At 42.5% G+C, this 21365-nt stretch overlaps 1 protein-coding gene across 2 annotated transcripts in view; it reads right to left on the reverse strand.

Moving 5' to 3' along the window:
• LOC139383162 (2-phosphoxylose phosphatase 1-like) overlaps positions 1-21365 on the reverse strand; it is a 61318-nt gene that overhangs the window by 37167 nt on the left and 2786 nt on the right. The window contains exons 1-2 of one of the 2 annotated variants that reach the window (XM_071127535.1): positions 7163-7478; positions 5970-6113 (exon numbers count right to left, since the gene is read on the reverse strand). The exons of the other annotated variant lie outside the window; for it this stretch is intronic. Of the exons in view, the coding sequence (XP_070983636.1) occupies positions 5970-6048 (79 nt within the window). The 5' untranslated portion in view covers positions 6049-6113; positions 7163-7478. Of the gene's footprint in view, positions 1-5969; positions 6114-7162; positions 7479-21365 lie in introns of those variants that run through there. 2 annotated transcript variants of the gene reach the window in all.

Consider the following 21365-nt stretch of genomic DNA (forward strand, 5'->3'; position numbering starts at 1 on the left):
CCACGATGAACACCACACACTACTGCCACGACGAACACCACACACCACTGACACGACCAATATCACACACCACTGCCACGACGAACACCACACATTACTGCCACGACCAACACCACACACTACTGCCACGACCAACACCACACACTTCTACCACGACCAATACCACACACTACTGCCACGATGAAGACCACAAACTGCTGCCACGACCAATATCACACACCACTGCCACGACCAATACCACACACCACTGCCACGACCAATACCACACACCACTGCCACGACTAATAACATACACTACTGCCACGACCAACACCACTGCCACGACAAATACCACACACTACTTCCACGACAAACACCACAAACTACTGCCACGACGAACACCACACACCACTGCCACAACCAATACCACACACTACTGCCACGAAGAACACCACACACTACTGCCACGACGAACACCACAAACTACTGCCACGACCAACACCACACACTACTGCCACGACAAACACCACACACCACTGCCACAACCAATACCACGACGAACACCACACACTACTGCCACGACGAACACCACACACTACTGCCACGACGAACACCTCACACTACTGCCACGACGAACACCTCACACTACTGCCACGACGAACACCACACACTACTGCCACGACAAACACCACACACCACTGACACGACCAATATCACACACCACTGCCACGACGAACACCACACACTACTGCCACGACGAACACCACACACCACTGCCACAACCAATACCACACACTACTGCCACGAAGAACACCACACACTACTGCCACGACGAACACCACAAACTACTGCCACGACCAACACCACACACTACTGCCACGACAAACACCACACACCACTGCCACAACCAATACCACGACGAACACCACACACTACTGCCACGACGAACACCACACACTACTGCCACGACGAACACCACACACTACTGCCACGACGAACACCTCACACTACTGCCACGATGAACACCACACACTACTGCCACGACGAACACCACACACCACTGACACAACCAATATCACACACCACTGCCACGACGAACACCACACATTACTGCCACGACCAACACCACACACTACTGCCACGACCAACACCACACACTTCTACCACGACCAATACCACACACTACTGCCACGATGAAGACCACAAACTGCTGCCACGACCAATATCACACACCACTGCCACGACCAATACCACACACCACTGCCACGACCAATACCACACACCACTGCCACGACTAATAACATACACTACTGCCACGACCAACACCACTGCCACGACAAATACCACACACTACTTCCACGACCAATACCACACACTACTGCCACGACTAATACCACACACTACTGCCACAACCAATACCACACACTACTGCCACGACTAATACCACACACTACTGCCACAACCAATACCACACACTACTGCCACGACCAACACAACACACTACTGCCACAACCAATACCACACACTACTGCCATGACCAATACCACAAACTACGGCGACAACCAATACCACACACTACTGCCACGACTAATACCACACACTACTGCCACAACCAATACCACACACTACTGCCACGACTAATACCACACACTACTGCCACAACCAATACCACACACTACTGCCACAACCAATTCCACACACTACTGCCACGACCAATGCCACACACTACTGCCACAACCAATACCACACACTACTGCCATGACCAATACCACACACTACTGCCACAACCAATACCACACACTACTGCCACGACCAACACAACACACCACTGACACGACCAATATCACACACTACTGCCACGACTAATACCACACACTACTGCCATGACAAATATCACACACCACTGCCACGACCAACACCACGACTAATACCACACACCACTGCCACGACCAATACCACATACTTTCCTATATTCCTGTATCTATACTTTCCTATATTCCTGTATCTATACTTTCCTATATTCCTGTATCTATACTTTCCTATATTCCCGAATCTATACGTTCCTATATTCCTGTATCTATACTTTCCTATATTCCTGTATCTATACTTTCCTATATTCCTGTATCTATACTTTCCTATATTCCTGTATCTATACTTTCCTATATTCCTGTATCTATACTTTCCTATATCACTGCTGATGTTATCGTGTCCCCCTCTCTTCATGACTTTATCTCCTCTTCCATTCCCTCTCCTGTCGTCTCTCCTTTCCTCTCTTCTATCTCTCTCTCCAGCTGTTTTTGTTCCCCTCCTTCTCCATCCTCTGTTCCACTATGCATCACACCTCTCTTCCTGTGGGACTCCCGGCCGCTTGTCAAACAGTTGTCATGGTGACCCCAGTCCAGGCAGTGTCAGAGTCACGGCAAACCATCTGTCATCGCCTGTCTGGATCACACACCATAATCAATCAGGTTTCAGAAAACAAATTGAAAGCCATGCTTCAATACACTGGCTTGTTTCCCCAAGGTTCAAATAAAGAAAAGAAATATGGACGGAGTGAGTGAGTCAGGGCAGGCAGGAGGAAAAGGAAAAGTGAGAGAAGAAGCATAAGAAAGAACAGACCAAAACAGAAAGATAAGAGTCAGAGACTAAAATAGAAAAAGAGAAAGATGAGAGGGAGGGAGGGAAAGTGGAGGAGAAAGAGGGATGACAATCAATGAAACATGAAGTGCTGGTGTCCCACTGGGCCTTTCCCTGGCTCCTTGGCTGTACTAGAGGATAATGACCTGCAGGCTGATGAATAAGTTATGACAGCCTCTCTCCAACACACAGACAACCTACAGATCACATGACAGGGAAGGAGAGGACGCGAACACAGACCATCCTTACGTAAATATCATGATTACGTAAATATCATGTTCTCCTCAAGTGATTGACAACTACATCAAGAGTCAAGACACATGCTCAATGACAAAGTAAGGGACCCGTACGAGCCTAGCATATGCATGTGTGACGTGCACACACACACACACACACACACCACACACGCGTACACACACTATGGTAACAATTACAGTGGGATTTAATGTTTTATTGCCTTTTGTTTTTGCTAAAGGAGAAGATTGGAGGGCAGGAGCGGAGAATGGTTTTAAGTAGTGGCATTAAAGTTACTTCAGCCTATAATCCCCCTCAGACAGACACATCTGCCTTTGAGGGAGCGAGAGATGGCAGCAGGGTCGGAGAGTTCACACATTCTCAATGCGGTTAAGACACACACTCACAGTCACAGAATTCCAATATCTTCTGGTGTCTAAAGACTTGAGGGAAGAGAGCAGGGTACAGAGTGAGAGAGAGAAAGGTATGCACTGCACAGCATATTTCACATATACAGTGGGGCAACAAAGTATTTGGTCAGCCACCAATTGTGCAAGTTCTCCCACTTAAAAAGATGAGAGGCCTGTAATTTTCATCATAGGTACACTTCAACTATGACAGACAAAATGAGAAAAAAAATACAGAAAATCACATTGTAGGATTTTTAATGAATTGATTTGCAAATTATGGTGGAAAATAAGTATTTGGTCAATAACAAAAGTTTATCTCATTACTTTGTTATATACCCTTTGTTGGCAATGACAGAGGTCAAACGTTTTCTGTAAGTCTTCACAAGGTTTTCACACACTGTTTCTGGTATTTTGGCCCATTCCTCCTTGCAGATCTCCTCTAGAGCAGTGATGTTTTGGGGCTGTTGCTGGGCAACACAGACTTTCAACTCCCTCCAAAGATTTTCTATGGGGTTGAGATCTGCAGACTGGCTAGGCCACTCCAGGACCTTGAAATGCTTCTTACGAAGCCACTCCTTCGTTGCCCGGGCGGTGTGTTTGGGATCATTGTCATGCTGAAAGACCCAGCCACGTTTCATCTTCAATGCCCTTGCTGATGGAAGGAGGTTTTCACTCAAAATCTCACGATACATGGCCCCATTCATTATTTCCTTTACACGGATCAGTCGTCCTGGTCCCTTTGCAGAAAAACAGCCCCAAAGCATGATGTTTCCACCCCCATGCTTCACAGTAGGTATGGTGTTCTTTGGATGCAACTCAGCATTCTTTGTCCTCCAAACACGACGAGTTGAGTTTTTACCAAAGAGTTATATTTTGGTTTCATCTGACCATATGACATTCTCCCAATCTTCTTCTGGATCTTCCAAATGCTCTCTAGCAAACTTCAGACGGGCCTGGACATGTACTGTCTTAAGCAAGGGGACACATCTGGCACTGCAGGATTTGAGTCCCTGGCGGCGTAGTGTGTTACTGATGGTAGGCTTTGTTACTTTGGTCCCAGCTCTCTGCAGGTCATTCACTAGGTTCCCCCGTGTGGTTCTGGGATTTTTGCTCACCGTTCTTGTGATCATTTTGACCCCAAGGGGTGAGATCTTGCGTGGAGCCCCAGAACGAGGGAGATTATCAGTGGTCTTGTATGTCTTCCATTTCCTAATAATTGCTCCCACAGTTGATTTCTTCAAACCAAGCTGCTTACCTATTGCAGATTCAATCTTCCCAGCCTGGTGCAGGTCTACAATTTTGTTTCTGGTGTCCTTTGACAGCTCTTTGGTCTTGGCCATAGTGGAGTTTGGAGTGTGACTGTTTGAGGTTGTGGACAGGTGTCTTTTGTACTGATAACAGAGTGGAGGACAGAGGAGCCTCTTAAAGAAGAAGTTACAGGTCTGTGAGAGCCAGAAATCTTGCTTGTTTGTAGGTGACCAAATACTTATTTTCCACCATAATTTGCAAATAAATTCATAAAAAATCATACAATGTGATTTTCTGGAGAAAAAAATATAATTTTGTCTGTCATAGTTGAAGTGTACCTATGATGAAAATGACAGGCCTCTCTCATCTTTTTAAGTGGGAGAACTTGCACAATTGGAGGCTGACTAAATACTTTTTTGCCCCAGTGTATGTTATAATATGAGTTTACATATTGAACCTGTGTAGCTGTACTGTACTACATGGCCACTGTTCAAAAAGTAATACAGGGGAAGGAGCCTAAAGAGGCGTTGAGACGGAGCCGGGGAGATTTTCTGGCAAATGCACAGCCCAAAACGCTATATCTGCAGCACTGGGTTTCACAGTAATCCGGTGTGTGTGTGTGTGTGTGTGTGTGTGTGTGTGTGTGTGTGTGTGTGTGTGTGTGTGTGTGTGTGTGTGTGTGTGTGTGTGTGTGTGTGTGTGTGTGTGTGTGTGCGAGTGTGGTGTGTGTGTGTGTGTGTGTGTGTGTGTGGTGTGTGTGTGAGTGTGGTGTGTGTGAGGGAGAGCAAGATGGATATCGAGTCCGTATTTGATCTAATAATACATGTTTGTCCAGACAAGAACTAATCCTAGTGAAAAACACTTCATCACAGTCTGACATGGGTTTCAGGAACCCAGAATAATCAACATAATCTGGGACTAGGATTTTTCAGCCAAATATGGATGCTACTTTTGCAGCTCAATAATATCCTCCAGTCTAGCCTACATTTGAATGATAGTATTTTCACATAACAGCTAAAGAACTATTCTTCCCATCCACCGACAGTAAGAGTCTTCCGTTTCTAATCGACAGGGCCGGTTTCCTTGTATTTACTGGCATCGAGGACACTGTGTCTGGACTATGCACAGGGGAGATGGTGTACAATGACCTAACGGTGGCGGAGGCCATTTTCTACCGGCAGCGCCTGCCATTCCACAGCAGACACGTCATAGGAAGAACACTTAAACAAGTATCTCAGGGTATCATAGTGGATAGGTCTCATCTACATAGAGAATGTCTCTAGAGGACCTGTCTTTTTCCATGTCACTGGGTCCCTTGGAGAACAAAAAAACAAGTGGCCAGATGTAATACACACACACCACGTGATCATCCACAAACACACCTGGATATACACACCAAGCGCTCGTACACAAATTACAACCACAAATAATGGCAGAGGTAGAGACAGTACACAAACTTACAGAATTGGAGGCTGAGGCTCACGATGGCCAGCACTGCCCCCACCACCACCAGGAGGATGAAGAGGTTTCTAGCCAGCATCCTGACATGTGATTGGTCAGTCTCCCTGTCAGTCAGCCACCCACACCTTGCCCCATTCCTGCTGTCTAAATAGACACAACAAAGACAAGCAACATTATGAAACAAACATGTCTATAACAGGCCTCTAAACCAAAAACGTTTCTGCACACAATGGAAAACAAGTTTGTACCATTTTCCACTATACATCCTGCCTTCTATGAATAGACCCATGAGATAGCATGGATCTAGGATCTAGGAACCATCAGGGAGGGAAAGGAAGAAAGAAAATGTTGTTTTTTTTAAACTACCATTTACGTCAGTTATACACAACGCAACCCTGCTATTAGACAGACTAAAAATAAGAGCATGGCTAGATGAGGTAAAAGGGTGCCTCAATCAGAATCCTCAATCACCTCCCCTCAGAAATTGCCTACATGACTGAGATGTTCTCTCAAGTCATGTTCATTATAAGGTTTATATTTTGACGTAGAGAGTTCAAAACGTGGTAAACTAAACTGTCTCCAAAATCTTTTTGCTTTTCAATGTATAAATGTTTATATGTAACCAGCTTGTATGTACAGTATCTTAACGTGGTGAAACTCTTCTGTAGAAGTCCTGTCGTGCTTACTGCTACATTGTAGTAGGCTACTAGCGAGGAGATACTATTTCATGATGATTGTAGTATGCTATTAGCGAGGAGATACTATTTCATGATGATTGTAGTATGCTATTAGCGAGGAGATACTATTTCATGATGATTGCACTAATTAAAACAATGTTGACGCATTGTGACAGTTTGTCTGTTCGCCTCGACTACAAAGCTATGCTGACCAGCTGCAAGGGAAGGAAATATTTGGTAGCTAGCGAACTGGCTAACTGTAGCTAGATCATCTTGTTATAGCTAACACATCAGTACTACCAGTATAACAGTTAAAGTTACAGCTTGTAAAGATAAATATGCGGTAATAAACTTGTATTTTGTTCGCGGAATCTACCTTAATAACGTTGTTATTACAAAACGCTAAGCCTTTGTTTACAATGTACCTATTCAACACAGAGTCGTGGGAACACGCTAAGTAGCTAAACTGACTAACTAACATATTGCTTGCTGGTCGTTTATCTCGGATCATCTTACCCGGTAGTCTCAATCAGAAGTTGAATCCACCCGGCGCCGTGCTGGCTTGTACTCTTCTAGACTCCTTAGCGATGTGCTGTCGTGCTGGCTGTCCTGTGTCCTACCGGGGGACTCCACCGTGCTGTCCTAACCTCCTACAGTAGGTTCAGATGAAACTGAAACGTAATCCTTCTGTAGGTTCAGATGCAACTGAAATGTAATCCTACTGTAGGTTCAGATGCAACTGAAATGTAATGGCTCGCTGCGCCGTCTCCCGGAAAACCTTCGCTATGCATTCGATTGCATCCCTCTTCTTTTGTTTTGCATCCCCACAATTCCGGTGTGAGACGTGGAGGACCTCCGGGTTAACCTGCCATCTACATTATTCTATGGCGATCAACCGATATGATGTTGTGATTTTAAAAAAAGTTACACAATTGCATCAAAATAGGAATCATTTTGCAGAGGAACAGCTTGACCGTTCATGTTCCCGCCACATGCATTTACTTATACTAGTCCTACAAATAAGTCAATGATTTTGATGATGATGATGTAGAAGAGGTGATCCCCCTGGCTGATGAAGAAAGGAGGGAAGTGAAGACAGATGAGAGGGGGAGAAGAAAAGCAGCAAGAACCTCAAGGGAAGAAGAGAATGCTGGGAAGTTGTTAGAAATGAACACACACAAACTCACACACATACTAACAGAGAGAAAGACAACAACCCATATTTATGTTGATTTATTTTCCATTTTGTACTTTAACTGTTTGCACATCGTTATAACACAGTACATGGCCATAATATGACATTTGAAATGTCTCTATTCCTCTGAAAGTTTGTGAGTGTGTAATGTTTATTTTACTTGTGTTTATTATCTATTTCACTTACTTTGGAATTGTTAACATATGTCTCCCAAGCCAATAAATGTATTTGAATTGAGAGAGGCTTGTTCACCTAGACATCAAACTATCTGCACTGACTCTATGCACACTCACAAGACTATATATACACACACACACACACACACACACACACACACACACACACACACACACACACACACACACACACACACACACACACACACACACACACACACACACACACACACACACACACACACACACACACACACACACACACACACACACACACACTACACTGACACTCTCACTCAACATCCACACCAATTCACATACACTAAATATGCACACACATACACACACACGTACATATACTTTTACACTCATCATATTCTGCTGTTGCTCTGTTCTTTATTTTACTCCTATTATCTATCCTGATGCCTAGTCACTTAACGCTGCTTTCATGTACATATCTACCTCAAATATCTCATACCCAAGCACATTGATCCGGTAATGGTCTTCCCTGTATATAGTTCCATTCTTTTGTAATTTATTCCACACACATTCACATACACTACATCGTTTCTTTATACCCTGCATCATTGGGAAGGGCTCGTAAGCAAGCGGTTTAATGGTTAAGTACCCGATGTATTTGGGGCACGTGACAAATGCGATTTGATTTTGAATATCCTCCTGATAATACTGACACCGTGTGGACAAAGTTGACAACATGTTATTGAGATAAAAGCACATTTTAGCCTGGGCAGCACCATTGAGGACTTTCACCATTTCCACAACTGGTAGGGACTTACTAATAGTTAAGGAAGGACCACATAATTCCATCCAGCTCATAAGGAGGGATCAGCCAATGAATTAAACTCATGAGTAAACATTCCATAACTGCAGGTGGCAGTAAATCGCCAAGCTTGGCTTCCTACCTGTTCCAACAACACACTCCAGGTGGCAGTATAAACGCCTTTCAGTTTGTTTACCAACTCATAGAGTAGTAGAAGAAGAAAATTGACTACTTCAAAATGGAGATGACCGCAATGGTGCTGCCTATGCGCTCACAGTCTCCATAATGGGACAGCTACAAAGAAGAGTCCTCTATCATTCTCTATGTGAGTGACACCTGCTAAAACTGTTAATGCAATGTTACTCCCAATAGTAGTGGACAGTGACTGGACCTTGCCTTGGTGAATGCAGGGATATTTTACTATCCTGCAACCTTGACCCTACAGATGATTAATCACATACCAGTAGACATAACATATCACCGTCAGACAAAATTATGTAGAAGAATTTTTTGTGTATCTTTATAACAGAGGAGGCTGGTGGGAGGAGCTATTGGAGGATGGGCTCATTGTAATGGCTGGAATAGAACAAATGGAATGGTATCAAACACATCAAACATATGGAAACCACGTATTTGACTCCATCCTCCCCTCAGAAGCCTCCACTGCTGCAGCCCCCTATACGTCTTTTGGTGTGTTTTCACAGACTATCTGTTTGTTGATATTGTTTATTTATTTATCCAGGTTAGTCTCATTGAGATAACATTTATTTTCAAGAGACCTGGTCCAACCAAGACAACAGCAGGTTTGATATATAATTATACTGTTTTCTAGTACATTCTACTATAGTTATTGTAACAGCTGACCATTAGAATTAAACGGTTGGTTAGAAGCACAGCATTGTCAAATCAACTTTTCAAAAAAAGATAAGGGCTGGATAGATGATGTAGGCCAACTTTTAGTGCGCATCAATATACTAAAGTAGTATGTTGTCCGTGACTAGCCTCGTATGAACCATCCTGATCTTGCGAGCTTACATTCTGTTCATGAGATCAGGATGGTTCGTTTGAGGCTGGTCCATGACGGCACTGATATGACAAAAAAGGACAGGTGAAAAAAACGTTAGTTCACTTGTTCTGTTCTTTCTCGTCAGGGTAGGTGAAGGATGGGAGACAATGAAACAAAGGGATTTAAGATAAGATTCCTTCTGAAGTCATTTGAATGAGAACTGCTTTGACAGAACGCACCCTTGTGGACACGTGAACTTTGACAGCACTGATTAACTTGTGCTAGCCAGGACAACTTTCCAAAAAGCATTCCAATGGCTAGTTCCCAGAGTTTTCAATCATTTGCTATTCTCATACAATGTGGATCAAACAGGGGCGATTACAATGATCTTCTGAGTTCTGGTTTTCAAAGTATCTGTGTCCGTCACAAAGGAAGAAAGCCCACTCTGGAGTAAGGAATTTCCCATGAGGATGGATGGAGCATAGAAATAGAATAATTAGAATACAGTTCAAGTAATGAGGGAGGCAGGGAGAGAGAGAGAATGTGCCTAATCTTGAAAATCTAGCAATGTGGGGTTGAGGGTATAATTTGAGGACACTGAGAAAGATCAACAGTGCCAGACTTCTGTATCACTATCTGTACCATGCATACCACCAAATGCCAACTGTCTACTCACGTCATGTGGTTGAATTGTTACTATGGCCACAGACTACACTCTCTCTCACACACACATGTACAGCAGTTCTTAACGGCACCTTTATCCATCACAGTAACATTTACTTCATACTTAAAAAACCTTATCTCTTGTACTGAGGCCACTGAGTGTCTACTGTTCATACCATTTCACAATGATGTAGCTTCACATGGAAGCTTCTTGAAAATGACAACAACAATGTTTGATAACACTAGGCCTGTTTCACTGAACCACTTCTTATAACACTAGGCCTGTTTCACTGAACCACTTCTGATAACACTAGAACTGTTTCACTGAACCACTTCATGCATATCATGTTGAACATTTCATTGCTGGTTATAGTATGCATATTGTTTATTTATTTCTTGCTGTTGTTTTAAATTGTTTTTATTGTGTGATCTTGAGTGAACAGCCCATCCATTTAACCTGTTGGATCCTAACTAAGAAGCATCCCTGCAGTCCCGTGGCTCTCAGATGGCCCTGAGTGGGCCCCTTCCTGTGTCCTGGGGCCAGGGTACAGAGTGCAGCAAGCAGGTCTCTGATTATTGATGATTAAATCAGGCATTGGTTCAGTGGAGGCTCCAAGGCTGTCCTGGGCTGCCTGGCTGGCCGGTCTGTCTGTCTGTCTCACATTCCTGGGTCTATTCCCGCAGTAATATCTGAAGGTATGGCAGTAATATGAGCCAGGCTGCCTACTAAACGTGCCTCCACTTAGAGAGGCCTCTTCCACAGGACCATACGGCAATGAGAGTCATGGGATGGGGAGGGTGTGTGTGATTGGAAGTAGTGTGTGTGTGTGTGTGTTTCTTATATAGGCCTAGTCAGTATCTGAGAATGTTTTAAATTGACAATATGTCTGCATCATATCACAGATGTTTAGTTTTATGACTGGTGTCACATTGTTTGTATTACGCACCGCAAAAAAATGTTGACCTCAACTACATATCTCTTACCATTAGAATGCATTGACTTGATGTCTTACCAAGGTCATTTTGCTTACTTTAACTTAACCTAAAAAAGTATTGAAACAAGTCAGAATATCTGAAAACAAGACAAATTACCTTGATGCATTTTCTGGGTGAGGGAGATCAATTCAAAACAAATAATTTTAACCTTTATTATCTCAATACACATTTTTTAAATATTTTTTGTGCAGTTTGCCTGCATGTTGCATCACTGTTCCAAAGACCAGTCACTGGTCATCTCCAATCCATAAAATGACATAATGCAGTATCTCATCTAACTACAGCTTGTTCAAGTTTCTTAAAAATGCGTGAAAGCCAAAGTTTAGCCAGAAGTTGTTTATTCAAGCCATAGTTTACTTTGTGATGGGCAATTCCACGATAAAGTTACGCTAAGACTGCGATTCTTCACTTTTAAATGTATGCCAAACAAAAAACATTCATTTCAATTTTAACCAACCATACAAATGTATGCATAATGACTATTCTGAAAAATGTACACAGTAAAAAAAAAACTATTACTGGAAAAACTGCAGATGTAACGTTTGGAAACAGAATTACGGTAAAAGCTCCAGCAGTTTCATTTTTACATTTAGAGGCCTCCACAAGTTGTTCAAACTACAGTGTGAACTTTGAACCCTCATGTCACTGTGGTTCAGTCTGTATTTGGGTACCCAGACGCACATGAACGGTAGGGAGCGCTGGGAAATGCACCCTCGCTTCCAGGTCAACCAATATCATACGTGTCAAGGGGAAAAACAGAGCACCTGGCGAAGGTTAAAGTTTAACATTGCCACTGGCGCACCCACCCACCGATCCACACACACAATAGAATACACAGAGATGTATAAATAGCAGCTGCTCGGTATAAAGGTCAGTTAATTTTATCAACAGAGAGGTTCAGGAGCTAACTAGCTAGAGACATTAGTTGATCATTGATTCTCTGCAGATACATCTCTGGTTCAAGAAAAACACATTTTCAAAAGAGTAGCTAAGTGATCAGGAAAGTTTTCCAAATCAGCATGTACTTGAAGGTACAGGCTAGTGCGCAAGCTGAGGTGGTAATATAGGGAATTGGGTGAAAGGTTAAGGTGCAAAGTTTGGGAAATGGTAAGGAGTTCAATATATAATTGACAGTGTAAAGATGATTCAGATCAGAAGTAGGCCTCGTGGAAATGTTCAAAATAACTGCAGGTCTAAACATACCCACATATTTACAGTGCCTTCGGAAAGTATTCAGTACCCCTTGACTTTCTTTGCTAATTTCTCAAAAAATAAATAAATAAACTGAAATATTACATTTCCATAAGTATTCAGACCCTTGACTTAGTACTTTGTTGAAGCAACTTTGGCAGTGATTGCAGCATCGAGTCTTCTTGGGTATGACGCTACAAGTTTGGCACACCTGTATTTGGGGAGTTTCTCCCATACCTTTTGTGTAGATCCTCTCAAGCTCTGTCAGGTTGGATGGGGAGCGTTGCTGCACAGCATTTTCAGGTCTCTCCAGAGATGTTCGATCGGGTTCAAGTCCGGGCTCTGGCTGGGCCACTCAAGGACATTCAGTGACCTATCCCGAAGCCACTCCTGGGTTGTCTTGGCTGTGTGCTTAGGGTCATTGTCATGTTGGAAGGTGAACCTTCGCCCCAGTCTGAGGTAATAAGCACTCTGGAGCACGTTTTCATCAAGTATCTCTCTGTACTTTGCTCCATTCATCTTTGCCTCGATCCTGACTAGTCTCCCAGTCCCTGCCGCTGAAAAGCATCCCCACAGCGTGATGCTGCCATCACCATGATTCACCGTAGGGATGGTGCCAGGTTTCCTCCAGACGTGACACTTGGCATTCAGGCCAAACAGTTCAATCTTGGTTTCATCAGACCAGAGAATCTTGTTTCTCATGGTCTGGGAGTCGTTAAGTGCCAAGTGGGCTGTCATGTGCCTTTTACTGAGGAGTGGCTTCCGTCTGGTAACTCTACGATAAAGGCCTGATTGGTGGAGTGCTGCAGAGATGGTTGTCCTTCTGGAAGATTCTCCCATCTCCACAGAGGAACTCTAGAGCTCTGTCAGAGTGACCATAAGGTTCTTGGTCACCTCTCTGACCAAGGCCCTTCTCCCCCGATTGCTCAGTTTGGCTGGGTGGCCAGCTCTAAGAAGAGTCTTGGTGGTTCCAAACATCTTCAATTTAAGAATGACGAAGGCCACTGTGTTCTTGGGGACCTTCAATGCTGCAGACATTTTTTGGTACCCTTCCCCAGATCTCGACACAATCCTGTCTTAGAGCTCTACAGACAATTCCTTTGACCTCATGGCTTGGTTTCTGCTCTGATATGCACTGTCAACTGTGGGACCTTATATAGACAGGTGTGCCTTTCCAAATCATGTCCAATCAATTGAATTTACCACAGGTGAACTCCAAACAAGTTGTAGAAACATCTCATGGATGATCAATGGAAACAGGATGCACCTGAGCTCAATTTCGAGTCTCATAGCAAAGGGTCTAAATACTTGTGTAAGTAAGGTATTTCTTTTTTTTATTTTTAATAAATGTGCACACACAAAAAAAATGTTTTTTGCTTTGTCGTTATGGGGTATTGTGTGTAGATTGTGGAGGAAAAAATATGATTTAATCCATTTTAGAATAAGGGGTCTGAAAACTTCCCGAAGGCACTGAACATGAACAAAGTCATACTCATAAGATATGAGGATCCCGCCATTGGCTGTAAGGATATCCCTCCATGCCGTGACAGTCTCCTTATATGGTGGATGTGACACAAACACACCTCAGCTACTTTATACACATGGGCCTTCCCAGGTATTCCCCAAATCAATTTTCTTTGTAAGAAAGTACCCTAACATGGCAGAGCACCCTAATATGGTCGACACACAACTCACCTCTCCCAAACATAGCGAGGAAAAGGAACCAACATGTTCTCTTCTCTTCTGTCAGCTGGAGAAACGTCATCCATAGTGAACTGAAACTAACTTCTGACAAACGTATGTTGTTATCCAATTTTAGAGCATTTTACAAGTCGATTGTTTATCATTCAGTTGTTGTTTTATTTCAGTTGAAGACACTGTATTATATGTCTGATGGTGATTTGTTTTACTGTTCACTAGACTCAAAATTACATTACCATCTCAATTCCCAGGCTACTGCCAGTCCAGATTGACAAACAATAATCGTCTATATTGACACTCATATAACCCTCTGATGGAAATGTTTATACCTTGTTATTCTTCTATTATTACCTATATGAAAAGGGAGCGAGAGAGAGACAGAGAGAGAGAGACAGAGAGAGAGACAGAGAGAGAGACAGAGGACAGAGAGGCATAGACAGAGGACAGAGACAGAGGTCAGACACAGAGACAAATGACAGAGAACAGAGACAGAGGACAGACACAGAGATAGAGACAGGAGAGAGGACAGAGAGACAGAGACAGTGAGGCATAGGGATGGGGAAGAGGGAGGACAATCCTATTTAAACAGATATTAATGAGTAACATATGTTCTAGAATAGACCATTGACCCTGGTTCAGAGAAGAGCTCTGGTTTCTCATGATACGTCTGTTTTGATCATTTTCACTTCTGAAACAAACCGCTCATCCTTGCCAAGTTGTGTCTGACACTAGATCAATACAAACACATGACATGACTTTAAGTCACAAAGGCTATTAGACTGACTGTTGGTGACAATACTGTAGATTTATATTTTACATCCAGATACATCTATTTTATCATTGAGTGAGGAGTTAAGCATATAATTACTCCATCTAGTATTGTAACGGTATTTAACAGTGAATGGCCTCCTTTTAACAAGCTCTCCCTCAACGTCAGTAAGACCAATGAGCTGATCGTGGACTACACATCAACGAGGCTGTTGTGGAGCAGGTCGAGAGCTTAGAGTTACTTGGAGTCCACATCACTAAGGACTTAACATGATCCACACACACCCACACAGTTGTGAAGAGGGCACTACAGCGTCTCTTCCCCTTCAGGAGGCTGAAAAGATTTAGCATGGCCCCTCAGCTCCTCAAAACGTTATACAGCTGCACCATTGAGAGCATCTTAACTGGCTGCATAACCACTTTGTATGGCAACTGCACCGCCCTCGATCACAAAACGCTATGGAGGGTGGTGTGGACAGTCCAGTACATCACCGTGATCCAGGACCTCTATAGCAGGCGGTGTCAGAGGAAGGCCCAAAAATGTCAAAAGAGCCACCCAAACCATAGGCTGTTCTCCCTGCTACCATCCAGCAAGCAATACTGGAACATCGGGTCTCGGACCAACAGGTTCTACCCACACACACACTCACTACACTGACTCTCTCACACAAACCCACACACACATATGCTACATCCGCACACCCACACTACATAACACACACACACATATTGACGCCACACACAGACACACAGACAGACACACATACTTTCCCACTCATCATATACGCTGCTGCTGCTCTTTTCCTTTTTTACTTGTATTATTGTCCATACTGTATCTACCTCAAATACCTCGTACCCCTGCACATTGATATGGTACTGGTACTCCCTCCATATAGCTTCATTCTTGTGTATTTTATTCCTTGTGTTATTACCATACCATTTCTTCTTTTTTTTTAAATAGCATCGTTCGGAAAGGGCTCGTAAGCACGCATTTCACGGTTATGTCTACACCTGTTGTATTCGGCGCATGTGACAAATACAATTGGATTTGTTTTGCATACGCTATTCTAAAATAACTAGATAACTGGTGCAGCCTAATGAACTCATATTGTACATTGGCTCAAAGTAATAGTCACTGACACATGAACCTGTGTATTACATGGGTCAGTTTCAAAGTCATTTCAATTGAGACTCTTAGATTCCTTTTTAGTCCAAGAGCCCTAGGAGAACTACTACACTGTACCCACATCCACACACTGGCTACTGTGTGTTCCCTAAATACTGGGGAAGATCATGAGATATTGCAGTGCCTCTTGGCAGAAAGATTACAAAGCTTTAATCTTATTCTGATGAGGGGAACAAGTTCTCAAGCTCTCCCCCTGGCTCTGTGCCAGTTGTTGTAACTGTATTACAAGTCCAGGGGATGTGTGCTGCTCACACACACAGAATCAGGAAGTCAGGATACACCTCCCTATCTCGCTAAGCCTACAGGGAAAGGATTATTACATAAAAAGCGGTAATGGACATCCACACGGTCAAAATCACTGCAGAGTAATTCCATAAGGACTCAGTGTTATTAGAGCATCTACAGATGTAGGATCTTAATTTGAGCCAGTTTGCTACAGCAGGAAAATAATCCTGCAGCAACAGGAAATGTGAATTATTATGTGGATTATAATTAATGGACATTTTTTTTAGGGGTTGATGCATTTTTTGTTAGGGCAAATCCAGTCAAACATTTCAAAGTGGAAATTACAAACTTGTAATGCCTTTTTAAACCTTGAATACACTACAAGTTTACATTTCCAGCTGTGCAGGAAAATTCTCACCAATAAAAGAGTGATCAAGCTACATCTGCAGTAAGAAACACCCGGCGGATTTTGCTCATAGCTCCTCTACCAGGCCAGCCGGGTACAACCAGTCATTCAGGGTCTTCTGGAGACCACCATAGACATACAACTTCTGGAGGACCAGCAACTTCAAGAGGACAAGGAATTGTTACACTTATGTTGCATTTATGCCATCCACTAGCTGATCTAATGGCTGACGCTTGAATTCATTGTAGAATTAGGGGCCGAACAATACTTACAACTACAGCTATGCTAATTGAACCTGGCTATAGGTTGTAAATGGACAATGGTTCAGATTGTCTTCTGCGGACTTGTACGAGAAAGGGTCAGTGACCACTCATGGCTCACTCTCTCTCTCTCTCTGTCGTCTGTACAGGAAGCAGTCAGTCAGTAACGTGATTAGTGTAGAGCACCATGCGGCACATGATCTGGCCTTGTTAAACTGCAGCTTTAATTATAAAACCAAGTGGCGTACGCATTTTATTCTCAAGCTCAAATGAGTAAACTGCATTTTGTCCTTAACGCCAGGATGGTGCAAGTCACCTCTCAGATGCAGTTCACTTGCACACACAATCTCTGTATACCTCTCTCATCCAAAGTATTCAGGTCATGTACCCCCACCGTTATAAAAAGAAATGTATAGAGGCGAAATCCACTTTAGCTTTCTATACCAACATTGTGGTCACCAATGTCCCCAAATCCTCCTACACACATCATCCATAAGATGCATACTACCAGCATAGCCTTATTTTAAAGCCCACTTTGGGATTGGTTTGTTTTATGTGCAAAAGATCTTAGTTGGTTACATAATAACTTTACTTGAGGGAGGTCAATGTGTCTTCCTGCGTGGGCACATTCCCTTATGGCAGTGGTATTTTAACTTTTTCAGCGGGGACCCCATGTTTTCTGCCAGAATATCTAGGGACACCATTTTTACCCGCATGAAATTCTCGAGACCACACCACACCCCAAATCTACTGACACAACCTAAAAAAGTTACATTTAGATTTTTACATCAACAAATAACCTTCAATTCATTACATTTTCAAAATGAAAAGAAACCAATTTAGTTAGAAAATATGTATTTTTTCAAATGAGCTTTCTCAACCCCACTGCAGACGGTGACATTGAATACCACTGCCCAGGACGACAATGTATTCAGATCTCTAGGGTAGGGCAACGGATAACTCACAATCTACACCTTCTGTGACCTTTTGGGGAATTAGGCCTACATAAAATGATGGCGTAGTAAGTTTGTCCTTTGAGAGTACAGTAGCCTGTGTGTTCAATGAAAGATTTTTCCCAACTTTAATTAGTTAATTATTTCGGATACAGATTTCAAAAGGTAAGCATGTTATTCTCCAGCTCAAACGAGTAAACTGCATTTTGTCCATAATGCCAGGATGGCTCAAGTCACCTCCCAGATGCAGTTCACTTACATTCACACGCACATAATGTAATGTATACGCTGGAGTCGGGGGGAAAAGTGCAGGTGGTGAGTTTAATAATAGAACAATAACAAACACAAGTAGCGTATAGACATGAAACACATAAGCAATACTGTCTGGGGAAAAAACAAAGGGAGTGACAGATATAGGGAAGGTAATCAGGGAAGTGATGGAGTCCAGGTGAGTCTCATGAGGCGCAGGTGCGCGTAACGATGGTGGCAGGTGTGTGTAATAATAAGTAAACTGGTGACAATGAGAGCCAGAGAGGAGGAGCAGGAGTAGACGTAACATGCAAGTGGATGTACAAACACAATCTCTGTATAACTCTCTCATCCAAACTATTCAGGTAATTTAGGGTTTCCCAAATGGTGCACGTTTTGGTTTTTGCCCTAGCACTACACAGTTGATTCAAATAATCATCAAGCTTTGATTATTTGAATCAGCTGTGTAGGTTTAGGGCAAAAACCAAAACGTGCACCCCTTGAGGTGCCGATGACTGAGTTTGGGATTTGCTGGGCTAAATCAATTATAAGTAGCATGTTATACCAACGTTGTGGTTACCAATGTTCCAAATCCTTCTACACACGTCATCTATAAGATGCATACTACCAGCATAGCCTTATTTTCAAAGCCCACTTTGTGTTTGGTTTGTTTTATGTGTAAAATATCCTAGCTGGTTACATAACAGCTTTCCATGAGGGAGGTCAATATTAGTGTGTGTGTGTGTGTGTGATTGACACTCCCTCTGAGCTGAACAAATCTCCAACTCTTGATATAGGATGCCACGGGTGTGCTTTTTCTCACTGGCCACTATAACAAGGACCTATTCAAGGCGGCCATATTGTTTTGGTTGGTAGAAGTCCAGCTGAAATATTTACATAGAACCACACAGTCAGACTTACTTTCCAACCATTCAGTTCAAGAATGATATTGCATTGTAAAACAGTGACATACATAACATTTTACTTTAGTGATCTTTGTCCTTTCTCAATAAGTTCTAACTTTCACTAACCTCTAAATCATAGGCTTCACAAGCATGTTACTTAAGCATTCTAAATAAGAACTCCCCTGCATTTCACCTTCGATGTTCATGTCAGTTACGCACTTACAAAGAATAGGAGTTGCAGCAGTTCAGGGAACGTGGACGTGTATAAACAGACAAGTTATGCCTTCTGTAAGACAATCAAAGAGGCAAAACGACAGTACAGGGACAAAGTGAAGTCGCAATTCAATGGCACAGACATCAGACAAACACTACCGTTCAAAAGTTTGGGGCCACTTAGAAATTTCATGGTTTTCCATGAAAACATACATCAAATAAGTTGCTAAATGAATAGGAAATATAGTTAAGATGTTGACATGGTTATGAATAATGATTTTAATTGAAATAATAATTGTGTCCTTCAAACTTTGCTTTCGTCAAAGAATCCTCCATTTGCAGCCTTGCAGACCTTTGGCATTCCAGTTGTAAGTTTGTTGAAGTAATCTGAAGATATTTCACCCCATTCTTCCTGAAGCACCTCACACAAGTTGGATTTTCATGATGGGCACTTCCTACGTACCATACGGTCAAGCTGCTCCCACAACAGCTCAACAGGGTTGAGATCCGGTGACTGTGCTGGCCACTCCATTATAGACAGAATACCAGCTGACTGCTTCTTCCCAAAAATGGCATAGTCTGTCCATAACACTTTTTACCAATCTTCCTCTGTCCAGTGTCTGTGTTCTTTTGCCCATCTTAATCTTTTATTTTTATTGGCCAGTCTGAGATATAGCTTTTTCTTTGCAACCCTAGAAGGCCAGCATCCTGGAGTCGCCTCTTCACTGTTGACGTTGAGACTGATGTTTTGCGGGTACTATTTAATGAAGCTGCCAGTTGAGGACTTGTGAGGCATCTGTTTCTCAAACTAGACACTCTAATGTACTTGTCATCTTGCTCAGTTGTGCACCGGGGCCTCCCACTCCTCTTTCTATTCTGGTTAGAGACTGTTTGTCCGCTGTTCTGTGAAGGGAGTAGTACACAGCGTTGTACGAGATCTTCCGTTTCTTGGCAATTTCTCACGTGGAATAGCCTTCATTTCTCAGAAGAAGGAAGAAAGATATTTGTTTATGGCCATCTTGCGCCTGTAATCAAACCCACAAATGCTGATGCTCCAGATACTCAACTAGTCGAAAGAAGACCAGTTGTATTGCTTCTTTAATCAGAGCAACAGTTTTCAGCTGTGCTAACAAAATTGCAAAAATATTTTCTAATGATCAATTAGCTTTTTAAAATGATAAACTTTAATTAGCTAACACAATGTGTCATTGGAACACAGGAGTGATGGTTGCTGATAATGGGCCTCTGTACGCATACTGTATGTAGATATTCCATAAAAAAATCAACCGTTTCCAGCTACAATAGTCATATACAACATTAACAATGTCTACACTGTATTTCGGATCAATTTGATGTTATTTTAATGGACCAAAAATGTGCTTTTTTTTCAAAAACTAGGACATTTCTAAGTGACCCCAAACTTTTGAACGGTAGTGTATATACTTTGGATACCATTATAAGACACATCATTGCACAAATAGCTAAATTGGCTGTCACTCCCAAACAGAAGACAACTGCATTGGTACCAATTTATTTATAAATGTATCAACTGAAATGTCCCTGTATATACTGTATTAAGGAATACTTAACTTTACAAGACTCACACTACTCCTTTCAACAGCAGCAGAAATGACAAATTCCAAGGGTGCATCATGAAGTTGGAGTAAGATCTTTAAGATACAGGCCCAACTGACTGGAATAATTTACCTATAGAAATCAGGCCATTAAAATCACACAGTGATGTTAAGATCAAACTGTTTTAACTAATAGAAACATCCCCATGTGAAGATATTTGTAAATATGTATGTATTGTATGTATCGTCGGTGCATGGACTCTACAATATG

This window comes from Oncorhynchus clarkii, chromosome 24 (genome assembly GCF_045791955.1).
Source record: "Oncorhynchus clarkii lewisi isolate Uvic-CL-2024 chromosome 24, UVic_Ocla_1.0, whole genome shotgun sequence".
In the NCBI taxonomy this organism is placed as follows: Eukaryota; Metazoa; Chordata; class Actinopteri; order Salmoniformes; family Salmonidae; genus Oncorhynchus; species Oncorhynchus clarkii.